At 42.3% G+C, this 20,457-nt stretch overlaps 1 protein-coding gene across 8 annotated transcripts in view; it reads right to left on the reverse strand.

Moving 5' to 3' along the window:
* Nucleotides 1-839: 839 nt before the first annotated feature.
* Nucleotides 840-20,457, reverse strand: part of TOGARAM2 (TOG array regulator of axonemal microtubules 2) — a 75,985-nt gene continuing 56,367 nt past the window's right edge. For all 8 annotated transcript variants that reach the window (XM_079969186.1, XM_079969184.1, XM_079969183.1 and 5 more), the window contains 8 exons: nucleotides 17,242-17,477; nucleotides 16,484-16,642; nucleotides 15,652-15,769; nucleotides 14,188-14,291; nucleotides 13,044-13,242; nucleotides 11,294-11,510; nucleotides 4,198-4,284; nucleotides 840-1,547 (listed from right to left, as the gene is read on the reverse strand). In XM_079969186.1, coding sequence (XP_079825312.1) covers nucleotides 1,291-1,547; nucleotides 4,198-4,284; nucleotides 11,294-11,510; nucleotides 13,044-13,242; nucleotides 14,188-14,291; nucleotides 15,652-15,769; nucleotides 16,484-16,642; nucleotides 17,242-17,477 — 1,377 coding nt within the window. In that variant the 3' untranslated portion in view covers nucleotides 840-1,290. The remainder of the gene's footprint in view (nucleotides 1,548-4,197; nucleotides 4,285-11,293; nucleotides 11,511-13,043; nucleotides 13,243-14,187; nucleotides 14,292-15,651; nucleotides 15,770-16,483; nucleotides 16,643-17,241; nucleotides 17,478-20,457) is intronic.

A 20,457-nucleotide genomic window follows, 5' to 3' on the forward strand; every position in this document is an offset into this window, starting at 1 on the left:
TAGGTGGGTAGCATGTTGCCGTGGTGAAGAGCCAAGGGGAAATGCTGGTCTTATATATCCCTCCCGGCCCTTGCCATAGGTGCTACAAGTCTTCTGTCAAGCCTCACCTGTGCGGCTGCACCTTGCCCTTCCAGGCCAAACTCAGGAAGGCCCCAATCCTGCGAGGCTCTACCAGTCACAGGGCCCGGCTCCTGCATGCACTCCTGAAAGCGCATGACTGAAATGTTCTCCATAACAAAAGCAAAAACATGCACATGGAGAACTGGCTAGGCACTTCTCCTTACTGCTTCATTTTAACGTATTTCTAATCTTTGTTGGAAGCTGCCCAGAATGGCTGGGGAAACCCAGTCAGATGGGTGGGGTACAAATAAATTATTTATTTATTTATATTATTATTATTATTATTATTATTATTATTATTATTATTTGCTATATTTTTTTCTTTGAAGACACATCTAGTCACATGAGGCCTCTCCTGCCGTCTGCAAAGTATGGGTTTACCACCACAGAGGGAATTAGGCCTCAGGCATAACACACAAATTATGAGAGCTCATGGGGTGTGAATCCTGTAGATGGCAGATTTCAAGACCGGGCACTACTCTACCTATAGGGACATATAATATTATATATTAAATCACTTGCTTTATGTGGTAAGTCAGGCCCACTGCATTTGAAAGCCCTCCTACTATAGTTTGACATGAGTGCTGGGAGCTGTAGCTCTGTGAGGGGTAAATCACAGTTCCCAGTGTTCTTTGAGGGTAGCCATGTGCTGTAAATGTATGGGGTGGATGTGCACCTGGTGCAATAGGAACACAAACAGGAAACACCCAGGCCATCAATCGCAGATCACTATGTAATCCAAAAGACAAAAACATGCCCAATTGCATTGGCAAACCCCCTATGGTATAACATGTTGCCCACTGAAGTTCATCTCTGTCACCCTTGCTCCCTCCTTTGACACATATTTATTACATAAATAAAGTGCTTTGCTTTATACAGATAAAAATTACAACTGTACACAGATTTTTTAAAATAATAACTTGTAAGTCTCTACGAGACAAAAGTTGCGGAAATTAAGATTTAGAAAAATACGGGATTTAATTCTACTGCAAAATATATTATATACACTTTCCATAGTGGAATATTACTATAAACTCTTCATAGTTAGTTATTATATTCAAAAATAACATAAATAATGGCAAGCACTGTATCATTATCCGCAACTTCTTTTTCTGATCTCTCTTGAAGTGGCAAACAGTAGATTGTCCCAGAGATGGTACTGTGTCTCCTTCATGGGAGTTTCGCATCTAGGAGGTCCTGGAGGATTCTGATCACGTTTTGTGGTTGGCTGGAGGCACACTCCTCAAGCTTGGGTCCCATTTGCTTGTGCAGGCTCTTAGCAAGTTTGGAGACCACTGCTCTGACGTTTCCACTCTTTCCAGGTAGCACGCCATTGCCAATCATGTTGCTCAGGAAATACCAGAGAATGGGAAGGACGTGACGCTCCACAGCCTGGGGTTTCCGTGGATAAGCAAAAGCCACAAGAACTGCAATGCAGATGAAAGATAACGAGTTGCTCACTTCTTTGAACATAGTCACACAATCAGGAGGCAGAAGTTTGTTAAGAAGAAGAATCTGTGTCTCTACATACAAAGGAATCCATCACACATGTCCAGCATTGGTTCTGGGTTTTGGAGGGCCCTTGGGCAAGATACCCTCCATGTGCCACCTCTTTCAGTGGGGGTCCAGGGGGCGTTTGTTAGTGGGACCCCTTTCTGTGATGTGGACTCTTGGCCAATGCTCAATCATGCTGACGTTTGACGCTGGCTCTGCACATACCCACTGAAAACTGTCCTAAATATACACAGAGCCTCAGTACCAGTGTTGTTTTAGTTATCCAAGAAGCATAGCCGTCTTGTGCAAGGAGTTAGGGCGGGGGTGAACCTTTTGTCAGAACTATTTTTGGCCATTTGAGGGGGGCGGGTAAATAAAAGATGTCCCACCAGAGGGCAGGGGTAGGAAAACTTAGAATAATTTTTCAGAAGTGAAGGTCAGGGGGCTGCACCTTCTGATAGCACCAGGCTCTCTACATGCAGGTTTCTAGCCCAGCAACACTTCCTGGGACACTCAGGAGACCCCAGAATATTGCATAGGCCCATGGGCATTCCTTACTGACCTGTGTGCATGGAGAATTGTGCTACTCTTACGATGCTTTTTCCACCTCTCACAATTAATAAGATAAGCATAAACACATACATCCTACACCCCAATGACTGATAACTCTTCAATTTTTCCACTACCGTTCATTTTTACTGTATAAAAAATGCATTTGGCTATAGTCTACGGAAGCAGAGTACAGAAAATGATAGATAGAATAGATGACTTTTCTCATTAGGTAAATGTTACTAAATGGAAGAGCTCCTGGTCTTAAGTGACCATCATTCTTAGAAACCAGAGACTTCGATGCTACATTTCCTCAGGAAATATATAGCTCTAGAACGCTGTTGGGTTTTAGTGACCTATGCCATGATAGATGGCTTGGTTTTTTATTTCGTGTATTGAGCTGTCTAAAATGGCCATATCAAATTCCCAGACTGCAACTCTTAATGGGTACATGATGGGTCAAACTCCCGTGACACCAATGACCTTTGGGTGATATCTGATGAGGAAGCGACAAGCGCTCTATGAGTCCTGCCATGTGGTCAGTGGCTCACAAAGAATGATTTAACAAGTTTTTGAGTCAAAGGTTGATTGCAAAAATCAAAATGTCTGATGGAAAATTTACTGAAACCTTTGATATTAGGAGAGCTGCTTTCATGTCTGGGGGCTTGAGTCTGTTCTGTGGGGTCACAATACAAAAAGTCTGATCTCAGGTCTAGTATCAGAAATTCATTGGGAATGTGGTCACAATTTCTGCTTCTGTGGCAAGTGGCTTTGTAGTTTACATTTAAAAGGCATGGGTGTGCTTTCTGAAATGGTTATTCTGTCATGTGTGTGCATAAAAGTGACCCAGTTTGAATGTAAGAAACTAATAAACAATGGTTTGTTTGATTGAGAATGAATGTACCCACTGAGCCTCTTGGGCTTGTAGATCAGAAGGTCAGTGGTTAGAATCGTGCAATGGACTGAACTCACTTTGCTCTCTCCCAGCTCCTGCCAACCTAGCAGTTCAAAAGCATGCCAGTACAAGTAGATAAATAGGTATCACTGTGGCAGGAAGGTAAAAGGCATTTCCGTGCGCTATGGCACTCGTCATGCTGTCCTGTTGTGCCAGAAGCAGTTTAGTCATGCTGGCCACATGACCCAGAAAACTGTCTGTGGACAAACACCGGCTCCCTCGACCTGAAGCAAGATGAGTGCAGCACCCCATAGTCACCTTTGATTGGACTTACTGGTAACTGTCCAGGTGTCCTTTAAAAGGTAAAGGTAAAGGTACCCCTGCCCGTACGGGCCAGTCTTGAGAGACTCTGGGGTTGTGCGCCCATCTCACTTAAGAGGCCAGGGGCCAGCGCTGTCCGGAGACACTTCTGGGTCACGTGGCCAGCGTGACATCGCTGCTCTGGCGAGCCAGAGCCGCACACGGAAACACCGTTTACCTTCCCGCTGGTAAGCGGTCCCTATTTATCTACTTGCACCCGGAGGTGCTTTCGAACTGCTAGGTTGGCAGGCGCTGGGACCGAGCAGCGGGAGCGCACCCCGCCGCAGGGATTCGAACCGCCGACCTTTCGATCGGCAAGTCCTAGGCGCTGAGGCTTTAACCCACAGCGCCACCTGGGCCCCTCCAGGTGTCCTTTACCTTTGCCTTTTACCTCCCTCATGACCCACAATAGAAAACTTCCAGTTTCTTAAACCAGTTTCTCATTACAATGGAACTAGGAAACTGTGATTTAATGTGGCTTTGCAAACAAATTCTTATTTGATATCCTTGTTGGTAGTTTATGATTAAACCAGTTTTCTGCTTCATATGTAACAGTAAACTGTATAGTGATTATATATATATATATATATACACACACACACACACACACACTCTAAAGACAAGACAAGAAGCAGCCCTCACTTCCACTTCAAAAAGGTGTAAACGACAGTAAAAGAAATTGTGCTGTGAAGAAAGAAGCCCTTTGCCTCCTGCTGTTATACAAGCTATTGCTTTGTTCATTGCCATGGGTACCGCAGTTTAGTGAAGTCATTTGTTACCTGACAGGTGGTCTGTGATCCCCTGCAGAGCTCGACCACTGGTGAAGCGCACCCTGCTGGCAAATGTTTGAAGCAGAAGAAGGTTATCTGAAAGGGACAGAAACACATTGTTTGAACATTGTTATAAACCAAGAAAATAAACAACAACAACTTTAATATTTCTCCCCCGCCCCCATCTGACTGGGTTGCCCCAGCTACTCCATGTGGCTTCAAACAAATATAAAAGATTCATCAAACATCAAACAATGAAATATTCCCTATACAGGGCTACCTTCAGAAAGAGACAGAAAGTTATCTGTATCTAGAGAAAAGCGGATCTCTCAAATTCTCATTTTTTCAATCTCAAATCCAGTTCTCCACCTTTCCCCCATTTTTTTTTTAAAGTCCTCATGAAAATTCACTAGCAGTTTAGTGTGGGTTTTTCCTAACACATTTTTGTATGCAGCTTTCCCTAAGATATGCTATTTTCACTTATATGCATTTTTATGTACACTTTACCCTAGTATATGCATAACTGTACACATGACTTGCTTGTAGAATTGCACTGCAAAATCCCAAGATGAGCAGATCTCCCAAACTAGATGTGTTTCGGTTTGTTTTATTGCCTCAGGAATTGTGAATTGGGTAGATTCGCCTTTAAGTGTGAATTGAATCAAGTTTCTATCCCATCCCTAGGTGCAGGTAAAGGTAAGCATTGCTTCCCTACAGCACATCCCTTTTCTTTGCCTCTACTGAAAATAGATCTGGTTAAACACCTTTCAATCACATGTTGGTGCTCTTTTCAGAACGACAAAGGGAAAAGGGGGAGTACACATGTATTGTGCTTGGTTTAAAATGAATTTCAAAGGCAGTTTTAAAGGTGAAGTAAAGTCTTTATGGATACTGTACTAATAAGTGAATGATCATCAATAATGAATACTTTGCACATCTCTTCTATTTCTTATATTAGCATTTCAAAGCACTTTTTCATCCCTCTGAAGCCAGCAACTATTCTTTTCATTCATCACTGAAATAACAATGTTGTCTGGCTCCGCACACACATCATCACCATCAGAAAACAGAGAGTGTCAAACAAAAAATTGATTTTCTGTTTTCTGTTTTCTTAGCTTTGCTTTTTTCCAGTTGATTCTTGACTGCCATGAATTGTGAAGGGGCAAATGTTTAAGGGACCTGGGAGGTAAACTCTTTTTGAAAAAAACAAACCAAAAACATTCCACATTCTTTTTGTATTTACTTAAAACTCCATCATACTCATCACTGAGCTAAAAGTGGATTGCAAATTAAAATAGACAAGTGGACAACTATATATTCAAGAATTGAATAATAATAATAATAATAATAATAATAATAATAATAATATCAACACCAAGCAAAAGGAAACACATTATAAAATGTGCTAAAAGCATCACCCTGGCTGTTAAAAGCTAGTCCAAATAGAAATACTTTACACGGCTTCCAAAAGATAACTGTAAAAGTGACTGCCTGGGGGAAGGGAGATTCATAATCTAGAGGCAGCACAATAAATGCATGTCACTATGTATGCCCTTGTTCACTGATTTTGACAGACACATGCAGCAATTAAGATGGCATTCTAGAGAGGATGAGCCAGAACTCAATGGCATTGCACATGATTTGCATGTTTAAGGTCCCAGCTTTAAAATCTGGTGATTCTGATTAAGAGGCAGGTAAATACGTTCTGTCTGTTACCTTCACAGCCGATGACGACGTTCAGAAATGAATAAGCCATACCGCTCTAAGTGGACCTCCGTATGAGACAGTATGAGACATCCTTCTATCTTATGTCAGCTGAGTTTCCAGGAACTGCAACTTTTCTGAAACAGCTGTCTTAAGAACAGCCTACCGGATCACGCAAGTGACTCGTCTAGACCAGCATCCTGTTCTCACATTGGCCAACCATATGCCTATGGGAAGCCCACAAGAAAGATCTGAGTGCAACCACACTCTCCCCTCCTGCAGTTTACAGCAACTGGTATTCAGAAGCTTGCTACCTCCAGTTGTGGAGGCAGAACACATCCCTCAAGGTCAGTAGCCACTCATATAGCCTTATTCCTCCATGAATCTGTCTGTTCCTCTTCTAAAGCCTTCCAACTTGGTGGCCATCACTGCCTCATGTGGGAGCGAATTTCACAGTTTAACTATTCACTGTTTGGAAAAGTACTTCCTTTTCTCTGTCCTAAATCTTCCAGCGTTCAGCTTCATTGGCTATCAATATGCTCTGGTGTGTTATGAGGCAGGGAGAAGAACTTTATCCATTTTCTCCATCTAGGCATAGTTTTATAAATTTATGTCACCTCTTACTTTATTTTCTCTAAACAAAAAAGCCCCCAACTCTGCAACCTTTCTACATAGGGAAGTTGATCTACCCTTGATTATTCTGGTTGTCCTTTTCTGAACTTTTCCAGTTTCACAATACAGTAGTACCTCGGGTTACATACGTTTCAGGTTACATACGCTTCAGGTTACAGACTCCACTAACCCAGAAATATTACCTCGGGTTAAGAACTTTGCTTCAGGATGAGAACAGAAATCGTGCTCCGGCAGCGCGGCAGCAGCAGGAGGCCCCATTAGCTAAAGTGGTGCTTCAGGTTAAGAACAGTTTCAGGTTAAGAACGGACCTCCGGAATGAATTAAGTACTTAACCCGAGGTACCACTGTATCTTTTTTTAAAGTGAGGTGACCAGAATGGTATACAGAATTCCAAATGTGGTTGTACCACAGTTTTGTTTGTTATGATACTAGCAGTTCTTTTTTTCACTTCCTTTCCTAATCATCCCAAACATGGAATTTGCCTTTTTCACGACTGCTGCACACTGGTTCAACCATCAATATCAAGCTATCTGCTACAGTTCCATGGTGAAATTATTATTATTAATTATTATTATTATTATTATTATTATTATTATTATTATTATTATTATTATTATTATTTTGCCCTGACATGCATCATTTTACACTTATTTACGCTGAATTGCATTTGCCATTTTATTACCCTTTCAATTAGTTTGGAGAGGTCCTTTTGTCACTCTTCACAATCTTTTTTTGGCTTTGGGTTTCCAGAACATTTTGGTATCATCAGCAAACATGGCCACCTTCACTGCTCACCACTAGCTCTAGATGTATGATGAACAAATTAAAAAGCACACGTCCCAAAACCAATCCTTGGGAACTCCGTTTTCTAAGTTGCACAGGGAGCCTCCTCAAGTTAAGGAAGGCCCCTCACTACACAAGTCATGATGAACACAGGAAGGGCAGGAGGAACAGTGTGGCTTTGGGATGCATGGCCCCCATAGCCACTGTCACCATTTTAACCTTCTCCCCATGAGTAATGTGTGAAGACAACACATGTTGCACTTAAATCCTTTTAATTTCTGTGGAAATTAAGAACATAACGTAAGAATGTAAGAGGAGCCCAAAGGTCTATCTAGTCCAGCATCCTGTTTTAACACTGACCAACCTGATGGCCATGGGATGGCCACAAGCAGATCCTGAGCGCAACAGCACCCTCTCCACTTGTACTGGTATTCAAAAGCATATTGCCTCTGACTGTTGGTTGGAACTGTCTTTGTCTGGACTGGACGCAAAGAATTCAAGAGTCTAGATGACTGCCCATATGCTCCACCGTCTCCAAGAAATCAGAACATGGAGCAAATTCATTTCTGACCTCAAACACAGTGGCCATTCTCCTTCACACACGCACAATCTGTCCTTAGAAAATCTGTCCTATAAGAAAATTAGCAAACCGACTAGGAAACATGTATGCTAGCTCCAACTTCAGTCCTGACTCTTGATCACCCTATAGTATGTCTTGCCTACCCACCCAACACTGCATTTCCACTGCCAACATAAATCCACGTGGCCTGGGATTTATAGCAGTCCTTGGTTGTGTAGTTATTGGCAACAGCAATTTCAGCCTACGGAGAACAACATTTGGAACAAGCCGTCATTTAGACCTGGATTTATGCTTGTTTGTTCTTCAGAAATGAACTCAGCAAACCATAAATTTCCTTTGCAAAAGAAGAGTGCAGCCTGGGAATATTTATGGACTACAGACAGGAGAAGGAGCTAGCTGAGACTCATAACTTAAGGCTTCCCATGGAACCTGTGCAGAAGAAGCTTATTTGTGGGACTATCCCCCACTTCAAGAGCAAAATAACTCACTAGGATGTCCATATAGCTACAAGAACAAAATATTTTGGGGGATGGAGACACATGACTTTTTACCAGGAGAAGTCCATTTGTACAATTACCAAAGGGTAAGTGGAAGAATGTGGGAAACTGATAGAAACTAGCTTTATCATGTGACCAGGTGCTATCATCACCCTAGTACACTATATTTTTCACCAGATGCTGGGGCTTAGTAAACAAATCTCATCATGTGACCTTCCTATGAACAACTGATATCCCTATTCATTCATTCATTCATTTCATGCTCATACTTGAAATGACAAGTGGTCACTTCACTGCCTAGGACCCTCGTACCTACGAGACCGCCTCTCCTGGTATGCCCCATGGAGGACCTTAAGGTCCATAAATAGCAACACCCTAGAGGTCCCGGGCCCTAAGGAAGTTAGATTAGCCTCAACCAGAGCCAGGGCTTTTCCAACACCGGCTCCAGCCTGGTGGAATGCTCTGCCTCATGAGACCAGGGCCCTGTAGGATCTGATTTCTTTCCATGTAAGACAGAGTTGTTCCGCCTGGCCTTTGGCTTGGAGTCAATTTGATTCCCTCCCCCTCTTTCTTTTTTCCTTTCTCCTCCTGTGATGAGGCTGCATTTTAATGTTGTATTTTAATCTTGTTTTTAAGTTGTATTCATTCAACTTGTTTTATTATTGGTTGTTAGCCGCCCTGAGCCTGGCCTTGGCTGGGGAGGGGTATAAATAAAATTTCTTCTTCTTCTTCTTCTTCTTCTTCTTCTTATTATTATTATTATTATTATTATTATTATCTATTTATGCCTCTGACTCTAAGTGTTCTCAGCTGTACATTTGTTAGAAATCGGATTTGGTACCAAGTTGAGCACCACAATCCCAGAGTCATCCGCGACTGGACCTAATGGTCAGGGGTCCCTTTACCTTTATAACATAAAACTGCTTCATGACAATATTCATAGAAGTCAACTATTTCCATGGATTTCAACATTCTCCACATCCAATATGCTTTGTAAAGGACTTCCAGGATATAGCAATTTACAATCTGAGCACATGCAGAGCATTCACAAGACTGGTTCAACATGCTGAAAGTCACCAGCAATCCCAATCCATGTTTAGCAGGCTAACATGAAGAACTGCTGTGATGGAAAATGCTACTGAGACCCAAGCTACGTGTCTCAAGTGTTTTCCATTGGTTTGTTCTAACCTTCTAAACCCATCCCACGCTCCCAGCCCATAGTTCTACTTGATTCTACCTTTCAAACATGCTCATTAGTCCAGGTCAAAGTCTCCTAACTATGTAAGCCTATACATGTTTGCTCAGAAGTAAGTTACATAGTGTTCAATACTTTGCTTCTGTCCTGGCTTTAGTCCTGCCTTCTAATAAGCATGTTCAGGACTCTTTTTGGGCTGTATCTCTCCACATGCTGCAGAGTGAGATGGGATTGTGGTGGCAGAATGTTCAGGTTCAAACCGCAGGTCTGAAACATCACATTTCTTAATATTCTCCAACATATTTCCTGCAAGTAGAAAACCAGCATGGCAGGGAGATGGCAGGACCAGAACCTCTCCCCTTGATGTCCTAAATTTCTACATGCATGGAATTTTTTATGCGGTGAACAATGAAAAATGTGGATCCACACCTGAAATCTGAAATTATAGCTTTACCCTTGCATCTTAGTCACAGTTGTAATGCATATGTTGGTCCAGCCTTCAACATAAAGCTAATTTTATAACACCCAAATTCTATTTGAAATCAATATTTTCTGAACACCCTAGTACCAAGAGCAATACACAAATGTATCTGCTCCTACTGAGTACAGTGGTACCTTGGGTTACATACGCTTCAGGTTACATACGCTTCAAGTTACAGACTCCGCTAACCAAGAAATAGTGCTTCAAGTTAAGAACTTTGCTTCAGGATGGGAACAGAAATCGTGCTCCGGCGGTGCGGCAGCAGCAGGAGGCCCCATTAGCTAAAGTGGTGCTTCAGGTTAAGAACAGTTTCAGGTTAAGTACGGACCTCTGGAACGAATTAAGTACTTAACCTGAGGTACCACTGTACAGATCACCCAGGACAAGTCACTTTAACCACACTGTACAAGCTTTTAATGAGGCATTATTCCCTGACAGCAGCACAACATTTTCCCCTAGTGACCCTCACTGAAAGGTCATCTCTCATTTCAGCTCTGAGTCTGCCTTCATTCCACATGCATAACATTTCTTTTCTTGTAAGAATTTTGCACAGGGGAAAGGTGGCAGATTTACAGCTCCAAAAACAGGTTTACTCTGTGTAGAGAAAAGTAGAACCAAAGTAGCAGTTTTAAAAAAACAACCAGCATATCTCCCCATAAGCTGTAAACCAAAAAAAGGGCTAAAATATTAAACTTAAGCTGTCATAAATTATGTTGGTTTTCTTTCATTAGAGTTGCTCTGTGAGTTTGTTACTGTATTTTTACTCTTCAGAAGGGGAATGCTTGTGGAAGTAGGATTTTCTGCATCAGATGCCAAAGGAACATGGCTGGCCATGGGTTCAATGTATCCTGAGAGGGGGCAGCACACAGAATTCCATTTCTTCCTCAGGCAGCAAAATGTATTGAGCCAACCCTGGGTAAGGCAGATGAAGAAAATTAAAACCCTCAAAAAACCAAATTAGGCTGTAGCCATGAGGTCAGCTTATAGACTCAGATCTCAAGCTACACAACTTGGATTCTGAGATAAACAAGCAATGGCTGCTCCTCGTCTCAGATAATTTTTATAACACTTAAAAACTATTTTAAAATGTTTCATTTTAGCCTTAGAAGTGCCTACCCTACAAGCAGCTTCATAAGAGAGCCTTCTATGGAGGCATATGGGGTCCAGCCTTGATCTCTGGTGGGAAGCAATATAAAGGTGTGATAGAAAGGTAAACATAAATTAATAAATACCTAGATGAATAATCATTTTGTCCAGCACTTTTACTGCAGCGTTGTAGATCCCAGAATTCTTTGAGTTTAGGTTGTCAGTGACTACAGTCACCACAGAGACCAGGACTGGATTTAAACCATCTTTGAGGAGTGGGATCATGGAAGCAACTGACTCTAATGCATACTGGTTCACTTTCTTGTTTGAGTCCTGAAGTCTCGGAGTAAAAGCATCAAAGATCTATTAACACAAAAAAGAACAAGTAAATCCTACTGTAAATAGCATACTGCTCTGTTAGCACAGAAAAGTGGGGAAACAGAGTCAGTTATAAGTCTACATATAGAAGCAAAACATTTTAATACAGTGTCTTTACAGCCAACAGAACCTCTTTTGTATGTGCTACCATTTCTCAACTTATAGTGGAGAGATAGCTCCGAACAAACCAAACTAAAAAACTGGGGATAATTTTGGTTTGACATAGGGTGATATCCTTGTCTAATTTTTTGCATCATGTTGAGGAATTTTTACAAAAGTTAGCTCTATGATGATGAAGGAATAATCAAGCCAGGATCAGCAACATGTAGTTAAGGGAGGGCACTCACTGATTGATTGATTGATTGATTGATTGATTGATTGATTGATTGATTGATTCTTTGGGTCATTAATAGGATGTGGTACTCTATAGTTACCTCCCTGCCCTCTTGAAAGTAAGCAGTTTTGTTTTGTTTTTAACTCCTCTATACAACCTTTAAACAAACCAAGATCTCTTCTTTCCACAGTTTACAGAGAGATGGAGACCAAGAAGCAGCAACTGCTACGAAGGTTCTTCAGAAACAGCAGCACATTGAACATTGCCCTTACATAAGGGCAAAATATATGCTATATTAGCTATGTAGTTGTGCATTTAAGAGCTAGCAATCCACACTGGGATCTTGGCATGGGGCTGTAACTCAAAATGGAATATTAGCATGGCAAAACCTATTTGGTTTTTCGCAACTTTCTGACTAGTTGCAGGACCTTAGCCAGACCTAGCAGAGTAAACGCAGAATCCACAGAAGCAATTGGCGACTTGGCTGCAGACAGGATAGACGAAGCAGGAACCAGGAACTTGTAGTTAGGTGTTTATAATATGCAGTGGACTATTTACAGGAACAGAACACAGATCTTTAGCAAGCTCTCTCATACACGACTCACAACTCCTACACTGACACACAGAACTCTGAACCTCTGAACACTGAACTCCAGAACTAACACATTCCAGTTAGTAGGCCATTAATTATCATTCCCTTGAGAGAGCTTGATCAATCAGGGAGCTGTCTCCATGTCTCTGTTATCACCAGGCAGACTTACTCCTTCACATGGCCTTCTGGCTGTCTGCCAAACCTTAATTGGCTCTGTGTGGGTAGCTGCACGTACACAGTTTCCCAACAGGGGGGAGGCTCAGAAACTTTACTCCCCACTGTAGCCATAATCCAAATTGTGCAATTTGAATTGGGAGAGGGGATCTTTCCATTTGGATCTCTTTTATTGTACTTGCAGGTACAGAGCCCCCAAATCTGGATCACAACCACAGTAGGGCCAAGGATTAAACCTCCTTCCCCCATTACACTACCAATCTGTGCTTAAAGGCACAGCCATGTATCTCACATAATGCATAGTTCACCCATCAGTTAAACTGAGTAAGGAATCAGGATTAAGATGGCCCAACCTAATCTCAATGAATGGGTCACCTGTATTAGGCTACTGGCACCCAAATGTATGGCATCCAAGTACCTGTATGATATTTGAGGACACAAGCTGGGGGTTGTTCTTGCAGTGCTCCATTAGCAACGCCACTCCCTCCATTCGCATCTGGAATTCCTTCGCCACCAGCATCTTGTTCAGCTCCTTGAGCAGCTCCATCATTTCGATGCTGCGAAGGGACGAGCGGCGAGCCACTACCTGCGGGATGCTTAGGACATCTGGGACAGAGCTAGCATTGAGAACCAAAGGTTTATTCATTGTGTTATGCATTCATAGTACTTAAATGACAGCACTCGGTTACATTGCCCAATTACATTGTTCTCATGAATAGGAGTGGGGGAAATGTCTGTTTCTGTTTCTCATTTTTTTCAATCATAGCTTCTGTTCGTCCACGTTTCCACATCAGTTTGTGGTTGTTAAAAAAAAATCCTCATGAAAATTCATACATGTCTTAGTGTGAATTTATCCTAATACACACACTTTTATATGCAGTTTTGCCTGCTATATATTTGTACATAATTTTCATAATTTAATGGCTTTTTGTATGTTATTTTCTTGAATATATGCATGTTATGCACATTTTAGTATCTGCATTTTTGGTACACATTACTCAATTGGAGAACTGTCCTGCAAAACATTAATAACTGCATATGCTGAAAGTCAGCTATGTTTCAGTTCTTCAATTGTTTTGGGAAGGGCCAATTGGGCAGGTTCACCTTTGAATGCAAACTGAAATGAATTTTTCCTCCATCCCTAACTCAGCACCAATACAATTTTTGAAATTCAAAATGTATAATGCACTGAAGCAAAATGTTTTAATTTACTGAACCCACATAATTCACTTTGGCTGTAAAGTTATCGGATGTGCCAAACTGGAAGATGACTGCCAAAAAAATGGAAGTGGGGAAAGTGAAAGAAGGCTGAGGTGGAGGAAATCAGGAAGGTCCTGCCTAAGGTATAGAGAGCAAGGAGTTAGGATTCATGGGGATGGGCAGCACATGCTTCTGGTAATTTCATTCAATAACACAATCAAGGGCCTTTTCAGCAGTCATTTTTATTGAATGAAGGAAACCACAATGGATCCCATGAAAACATATCATGCTAAAAGATAGCAAAAAGAAAAACAGCTCTGAGCATGCAGAGTAGTTTAGTAGAGCCAAGGGGTGCTCCATACCTTTCCTCTGAAGGCAGGCTGTCCAGTGAGGTTGTCAGACTGCTGCTCTTCGACCCTCTGTGGCTTTTGGCAGAAGGAGCTTGAGAAGATTGGTCTTCTAATCCCTGCATAGAGAAATGCACAGGCCAGGAGTGGTTAAGCTTTCTTGAGTCAAAGGCCACACTGGCCTTTGGTCAACCCTCCAAGCACTACATGCCAGCAGTCGGTGTGGCCCCAGTGGTTGTTTCTGGCCCCGCTCTCTTATTCAAACACACAGGCACGCACACACACCCTCCAGAGAGCCAGTGTGGTGTAGTGGTTAAGAGTGGTAGTCTTGTAATCTGGGGAACCGGGTTCGCGTCTCTGCTCCTCCACATGCAGCTGCTGGGTGACCTTGGGCCAGTCACACTTCTCTGAAGTCTCTCAGCCCCACTCACCTCACAGAGTGTTTGTTGTGGGGGAGGAAGGGAAAGGAGAATGTTAGCCACTTTGAGACTCCTTCAGGTAATGATAAAGCGGGATATCAAATCCAAACTCTTCTTCTTCTTCTCCATAGAAAGGAGCTGGATTGGGAGGGTTATAGCCCCCTCTGCACTTGATCAAAGTGATGACTTGGGAGGGAGCAATCCACCCCACACTGTGCCTGCTTTAAATATGCTTTCGTTTCACTATGGCTGCCATCAAAATCAGGGGCGCTTGGGAAGTTGTGTGACCCCTGATATAGGCATTTTAACAAAGAGTGAAATTACACATAGACAAGTTGCAGTATTTTCAAACTTTTCCTGTAACATTTGAAGAGGAGATGTATGGGCACAAGCATATGCTTAAGATCAGAAGAAAATCTTTTCTGGATCATGCCAATGGCCTATCTATTCCAGCATCGTGTTTTCCCACAGCGGTCAATCGGATGCCTGTGGGAAGCCTGCAAGCGGGATGTGAGTGCGCAGGGGTGGCCTGAGACATTTCAGCACTGGAGACAAAACACCCCCTGCCACCCCCACAGTGGAGGGGGGCATGAGGTTCAGAGAAGGCCTCATCAAGCCTTGCCAGCCCACCAGATTACAGTGGGGAGGGGAGCTTCAGAAAGCACTTCTCTTGAAGGAGAATCAGTTTCCAAAGCTTCCTTCCCGCCCAGTAGCAAATCTGGATGGTGGAATGCCTCCCCTCTTGCCAACTTGGTGAGAGGAGAGGCATTCTGCAGAGCTTTGCTGCTGGTCCTAACAAGTCTGAGAGATTTTATACGTCTTGCTCTGAACATGATTGAGCTTGGATCCAGCCCTTAATTTTTATTTACCAAAGAATGAAATATATTTGATCTTCTGATTCCACTTTCAGCGCAAATATTTCTTATGAAAAGATTTTATTAAAGCTTTTTCATAATACAGTAAGATAAAAAATAATAATCTAAATAAAAACAAAAACAGAGAGAACGAGGAAATAAAACACCAAATCTTTCCAACACATTCTGTGCCCCTCTATACTCACTTTCTGCTTAATTGCAGCCATGACATCGCGCAAGTCATGTGATGGTAGACACTGCTTCAAATACCCATCAAATTTTGAATGGGACATAAGGATGTTCAGCATCTTCCGGCCATAAAATCTAGCACAGGGAGGGAAAAGTTAATTAAGAACATTTGATGGCAAAATTTTGACTCTGTTTCAGAAAGTGCCATTTGTCTGGTTCAGGGTGGTCCAACCTCTCAGGCCAAGTGGGCAACGATAGTACTTTGATACAGAACCCGTGAGCCACACACTGAATTTTTCCATATTGTAAATCAAAGCATTCACAATATAGTTAATATTATTTAACACATACGATTAATATAATTAAATACACAATTAATGAGTAAAATATAAATGTCTTCAAAAGACAAATCACAAAATAATTCGGAAAAATAGAACCACCACAAATTCTGAAGGAAGTATACCATAATTCAAGACATCAAGAATGCTTTTCATTGCCAGCACTCATTCATAATAAAAATGAATGTATATACCAATGTGCTCTAGCGATGAGAGTATTGGACTAGATCAGACCTGGGAGATCAGGGTTCAGATTCTTTTTGCAAACCTCTTTGGTGTAGCTGTTGTTGTTGGTTTTGTTTTTGTTTTTACAATGGAGTGGCATATGAATTTCATGAAATGAATGAATAAATGAATAAATAAACCACTCCCGTCATACCTGGCCATTGGCCTTGCTAGCTGGGGCTGAATGGAATGGAAGGCCAAAACATTTGGAGGGCAATAGGTTGGTCCATCTCATCTTGCAATGAAATGCACTCAAAGACTCTCAGCTGTTTGCCTGACAGTTTACCTTGTGTCTTGATTGCAGTCTTGAGCAAGCTTAACCAGCGTCTGCACCAGAAGCTCTGTACCCTCCCGGTTGCCCGAGAGCAGTTTTTCTGCCCCAATCTGCTCCACGATGGTCAGCAAATGTTCAGCCGCACATTTCCGGATGAGGGGGTTACGGTGGCTGCAAACACAGTGGTCCTAAGAATGAGACCTCTACTTTTCTTATACTGCAAAGCTACCCCAGCTTGCCTCAGCCAAGATATCCCAACCCAGCTAGTTCTGACCCTAACTGGCAAACTGGCTTGCAGGGGTGTGAAACCTGATTGTGAAATTTGGCTTAACTTCATGTGGGCGGAAAAGGAGGGTGGGAGCAGGAAAATGGAAAGGGGGCAGCTGAAACAGACGGAATGGTTGAAGGAGGGGGAGTAGCCCTCTGTAAGCCATCAGTTCAGATCTCTGGCGAGAGTGTTTTGCCTCAGCTCTGGCAAACCATAGGCAAGGAAGAAGATGTAGAGGAGGAGGGGGAGCGCATGGGGTGACCACACCCATTTTGGACTCCAGCCCCACCCATCATTGTCATGCATCCCCTGAAAGTTTACCTCCCAGGGATATGACCCTGGTGCCTTATTATCCAGCATGATTGCAGCCCTACTCTCCTTCAAAAGAACAAGTCATGGGTAAGAAGAAGAGGTGTGAGGGCCCAGAAAAAAAATCTAGAGAAATTGGTCCAGATATAACTGAGGAAGTACAAGCATGCAGAGGAAAAGGCCCTTCACGTACTTCACTCCATTGGCCATGAGGGCAGCCATCACTCGTGAGGGAGTCACATTCTGCGCCATGACGCCCAAGCACTGATCAGCTGCTTTCTGGATGAATTCACTAGAATCGCCTGCCTTCTGGAGAAGGACCCGAGAAATCTCTTCAACCTCTTGGTCCATATGCTTCTTCATGGCCTTGAAGAGGTCAGCTAAGGTCCCGATAGCAAACCGAGATACTTTCGACCGGAGGTTGCTAACCTGGCAATGAAAACGTTACAAGCTGAAATGTTTGCGCATTCATGTGATCCTGTTTGCTGCAGCAAATGCTGACACGCCAACCAAAGGCAAGACAAATTATTTGTAATTTTCCACAAAATGCCACACTTCTTATCAAAGTGTGGATAATAAACCAGGATGTGCCAATCAAGTTGAGTCACTCGCAGTGTACATCTGCATTGCCTTCCTATCAGGAATAGGAGAAACATGGAATTATTTCAGTTTTGATAATGGCTCCATCTGAATGGGCACCACGACCTGCAGATCTAACCTAAGGAAGGAGAGTACTAAATCAGGAGCATCTAACCATCATTTAAAACATATGCATGCATAAATGCTTAATATAAATAAAATAAATAATAAAGTCAGGCTTGCTCACTGGTTTGAGCAACTAACGAACTTTTTGCTGCTGTGCTCCACATGAGAGAAAACAACAACAAAAAATCATTATTTGTACCCCACCCATCTGACTGGGTTGCCCCAGCCACTCTGGGCAGCTTTCCTCACTTTTACACACACAATACTTAACAGGAGCTGAATGTCCTGACAGATGGGGGTGAGCGACCAATGCCTGAAAAGAGCTGTAAATATTTATCAGTCCTAATTTCTTATATTACTTTTTAAAACTATGAACCGGAAAAAGGGGGGATTTCTGGAAGGGAAGTAAGCCATCCATTTTTCTTTCTATGTATAAACAGACACCCTGTCGTTAACACTTTGCTTTTTGCAAAGTGGGAGGGTTTGAATCCCACAGAACTGAATCCCACATTCAGATAATTAAAGTTTGAAGATGCTCCAACCTTCCCATTAACAGGGAATCAAGTCTACATCCATGATAATTTCAGAGAGAAGCCAGAGACCACAAATTACACAAATGGCCAACCATTATTTGCTGCAGATGACAGAAAGCTTAATGGTCTTGCCAACTTTGCTATGTTAACAGCCCAGTCGGCTGATCAAACAATGAGCAAGTGTAGAAATGGCCCCTGTGGCTTCTTTTACCTCCTGCTTTTTATTAGAAGGGTTTAAAATGAGAACAATAAAAACCTCTCCATTAAGCGATCAAATAAACAGCAAAGCTGTTAAGAGTGGCCGTTGGGTAAATAAGCTCCTAGAATCCAAGAATTGGCTGCCTCACAGAGTCCAGCACATAACGTATTTGGGTTTGGGGAAATGTAGGTAGCTCAGATCAGCTTTTGTTCTTCCTTTTTCTGGGTGGAAATAGAGGAAGCATTTCAGACAAAGAGATGCAGTTGATAGAAGAGACAGAATCAACATGGTTGGACTTGCAGGTTCTTCTGTGAGACATACTGAATTTGGGTTTCAACAACTATGTACAAAATGCATGTACATCAGGTCAGATACGAAAGCTACATATATGACTAAACTGTATCTTTCAACCCACCTCCGATATACATCAGAAAGGCCCTAGTCCTTTCCTAATCACTGCTTTAAGTGAAGTATACACATTTGGGTCCTCAGTAACTGACATGCTTCACGGATATTTGAGTACAAGAACCCAAGTACATTTCTCTATCTTCTTCATTCCTTTATTTTAGACAGATATTTGCCACTTACATTTATACATAAAATATATTTATTATATAAAACCATGGCAGAATCCAAGATGCAGAGGCCATAACTCAGGAATGAGGAAACTTTTTCAGCCCAAGACTGCATTCCCTTCTGAAAAACTTTCCAAGGGCCTCATGACGGTAGTGTGAGGGGCCAGAGGCAAAAGTACTTGAAGCAATGGATATAAAATTTACCTTTGCACATTTACCTTTCCTACCTTAGTAGGATAGTTTCTGCGTACACATCTCTATATTCTCCATGGAGACACACAAGAGGCATTATCAGTGCATTGCTCATGTATGCAAGTTTCTCAGAAGGTCCACATGATGCCTGTCCTCTTCAAAAGGCCACCCCATATATTTCCTCCATTTACCGTATTTTTCGCTCTATAAGACGCACTTTTCCTCTCCTAAAAAGTAAGGGGAAATGTGTGTGCGTCTTATGGAGGGAATGCAGGCTGCACAGCTATCACTGAAGCCAAGAGAGCAAAAGGGATCGATGTGCACCAATCCCTCTTGCTCTCCTGACTTCAGTGATAGCCATGCAAAGCCTCTTGAGCGCAGTCGGAGCGCTCCTGCCTCTTTGCTCAAGAGGCTTTGCATTGCTTTCTTGTTTCTTGTTTTCCTCCTCTAAAAACTAGGTGCGTCTTATGGTCGGGTGCGTCTTATGGAGCGAAAAATACGGTACTTCAGATTTGCTGTTTCGGCGGTTTTGCTTTTTTGTTTTTACTTATTGGATTTTCCATTGAAACAGTAAATCCGGATTGTATGGGAAAATAATATGGGACAGTGTTTTGATAAGGATGACGTTTTCTGGACAAAACTTGCATGCCTCAGCAGCACTGAACAGATAATAGAAAGCCATGGGGAAGCACCCCTACAGAAGTATGGTGCAGGGTGGACAGGAAAAAAGCCTCTGAAGATTGCTAACTACAGGTTGCGTTATCTGGCTTTCACTCTAGACATCCAGAGAAACTTAGTAATTTTTTTAAAGTGACCTTCTAGGTCACGATAGCTATTAAGCATCTGAGGATGGCTTCTAAATCGACTCAGTGGGCCAGGCTCCCAGTGGACTGGAAAGTGGGACCTCAGCTCTTCCATGGATACTAACTCAACTTTTATTCTTTCACTCCATTGCCATTCTCCTTGCTAAAATAGAGTAAAAAGTCACTGAAAGCTTAAGTTTCAGAAGCAGACATCTTTGTGGAAAGTGAGTAAATGCATGCAAATTTAATTAATTTGCATGGATTTATTTTGTGCTGAATTCCCCCCTCCCCCACGCAGGTTATACACAGCTTATTAATTGCTTATTTTTCCAGTAGAGATAAGGAGCATATTGGGCAGCAATAGGTATAGACAGGTATAAAAGCTGCTCAGAGACCCATTGG

This window comes from Podarcis cretensis (genome assembly GCF_951804945.1).
Source record: "Podarcis cretensis genome assembly, chromosome: 3".
NCBI lineage: Eukaryota > Metazoa > Chordata > Lepidosauria > Squamata > Lacertidae > Podarcis > Podarcis cretensis.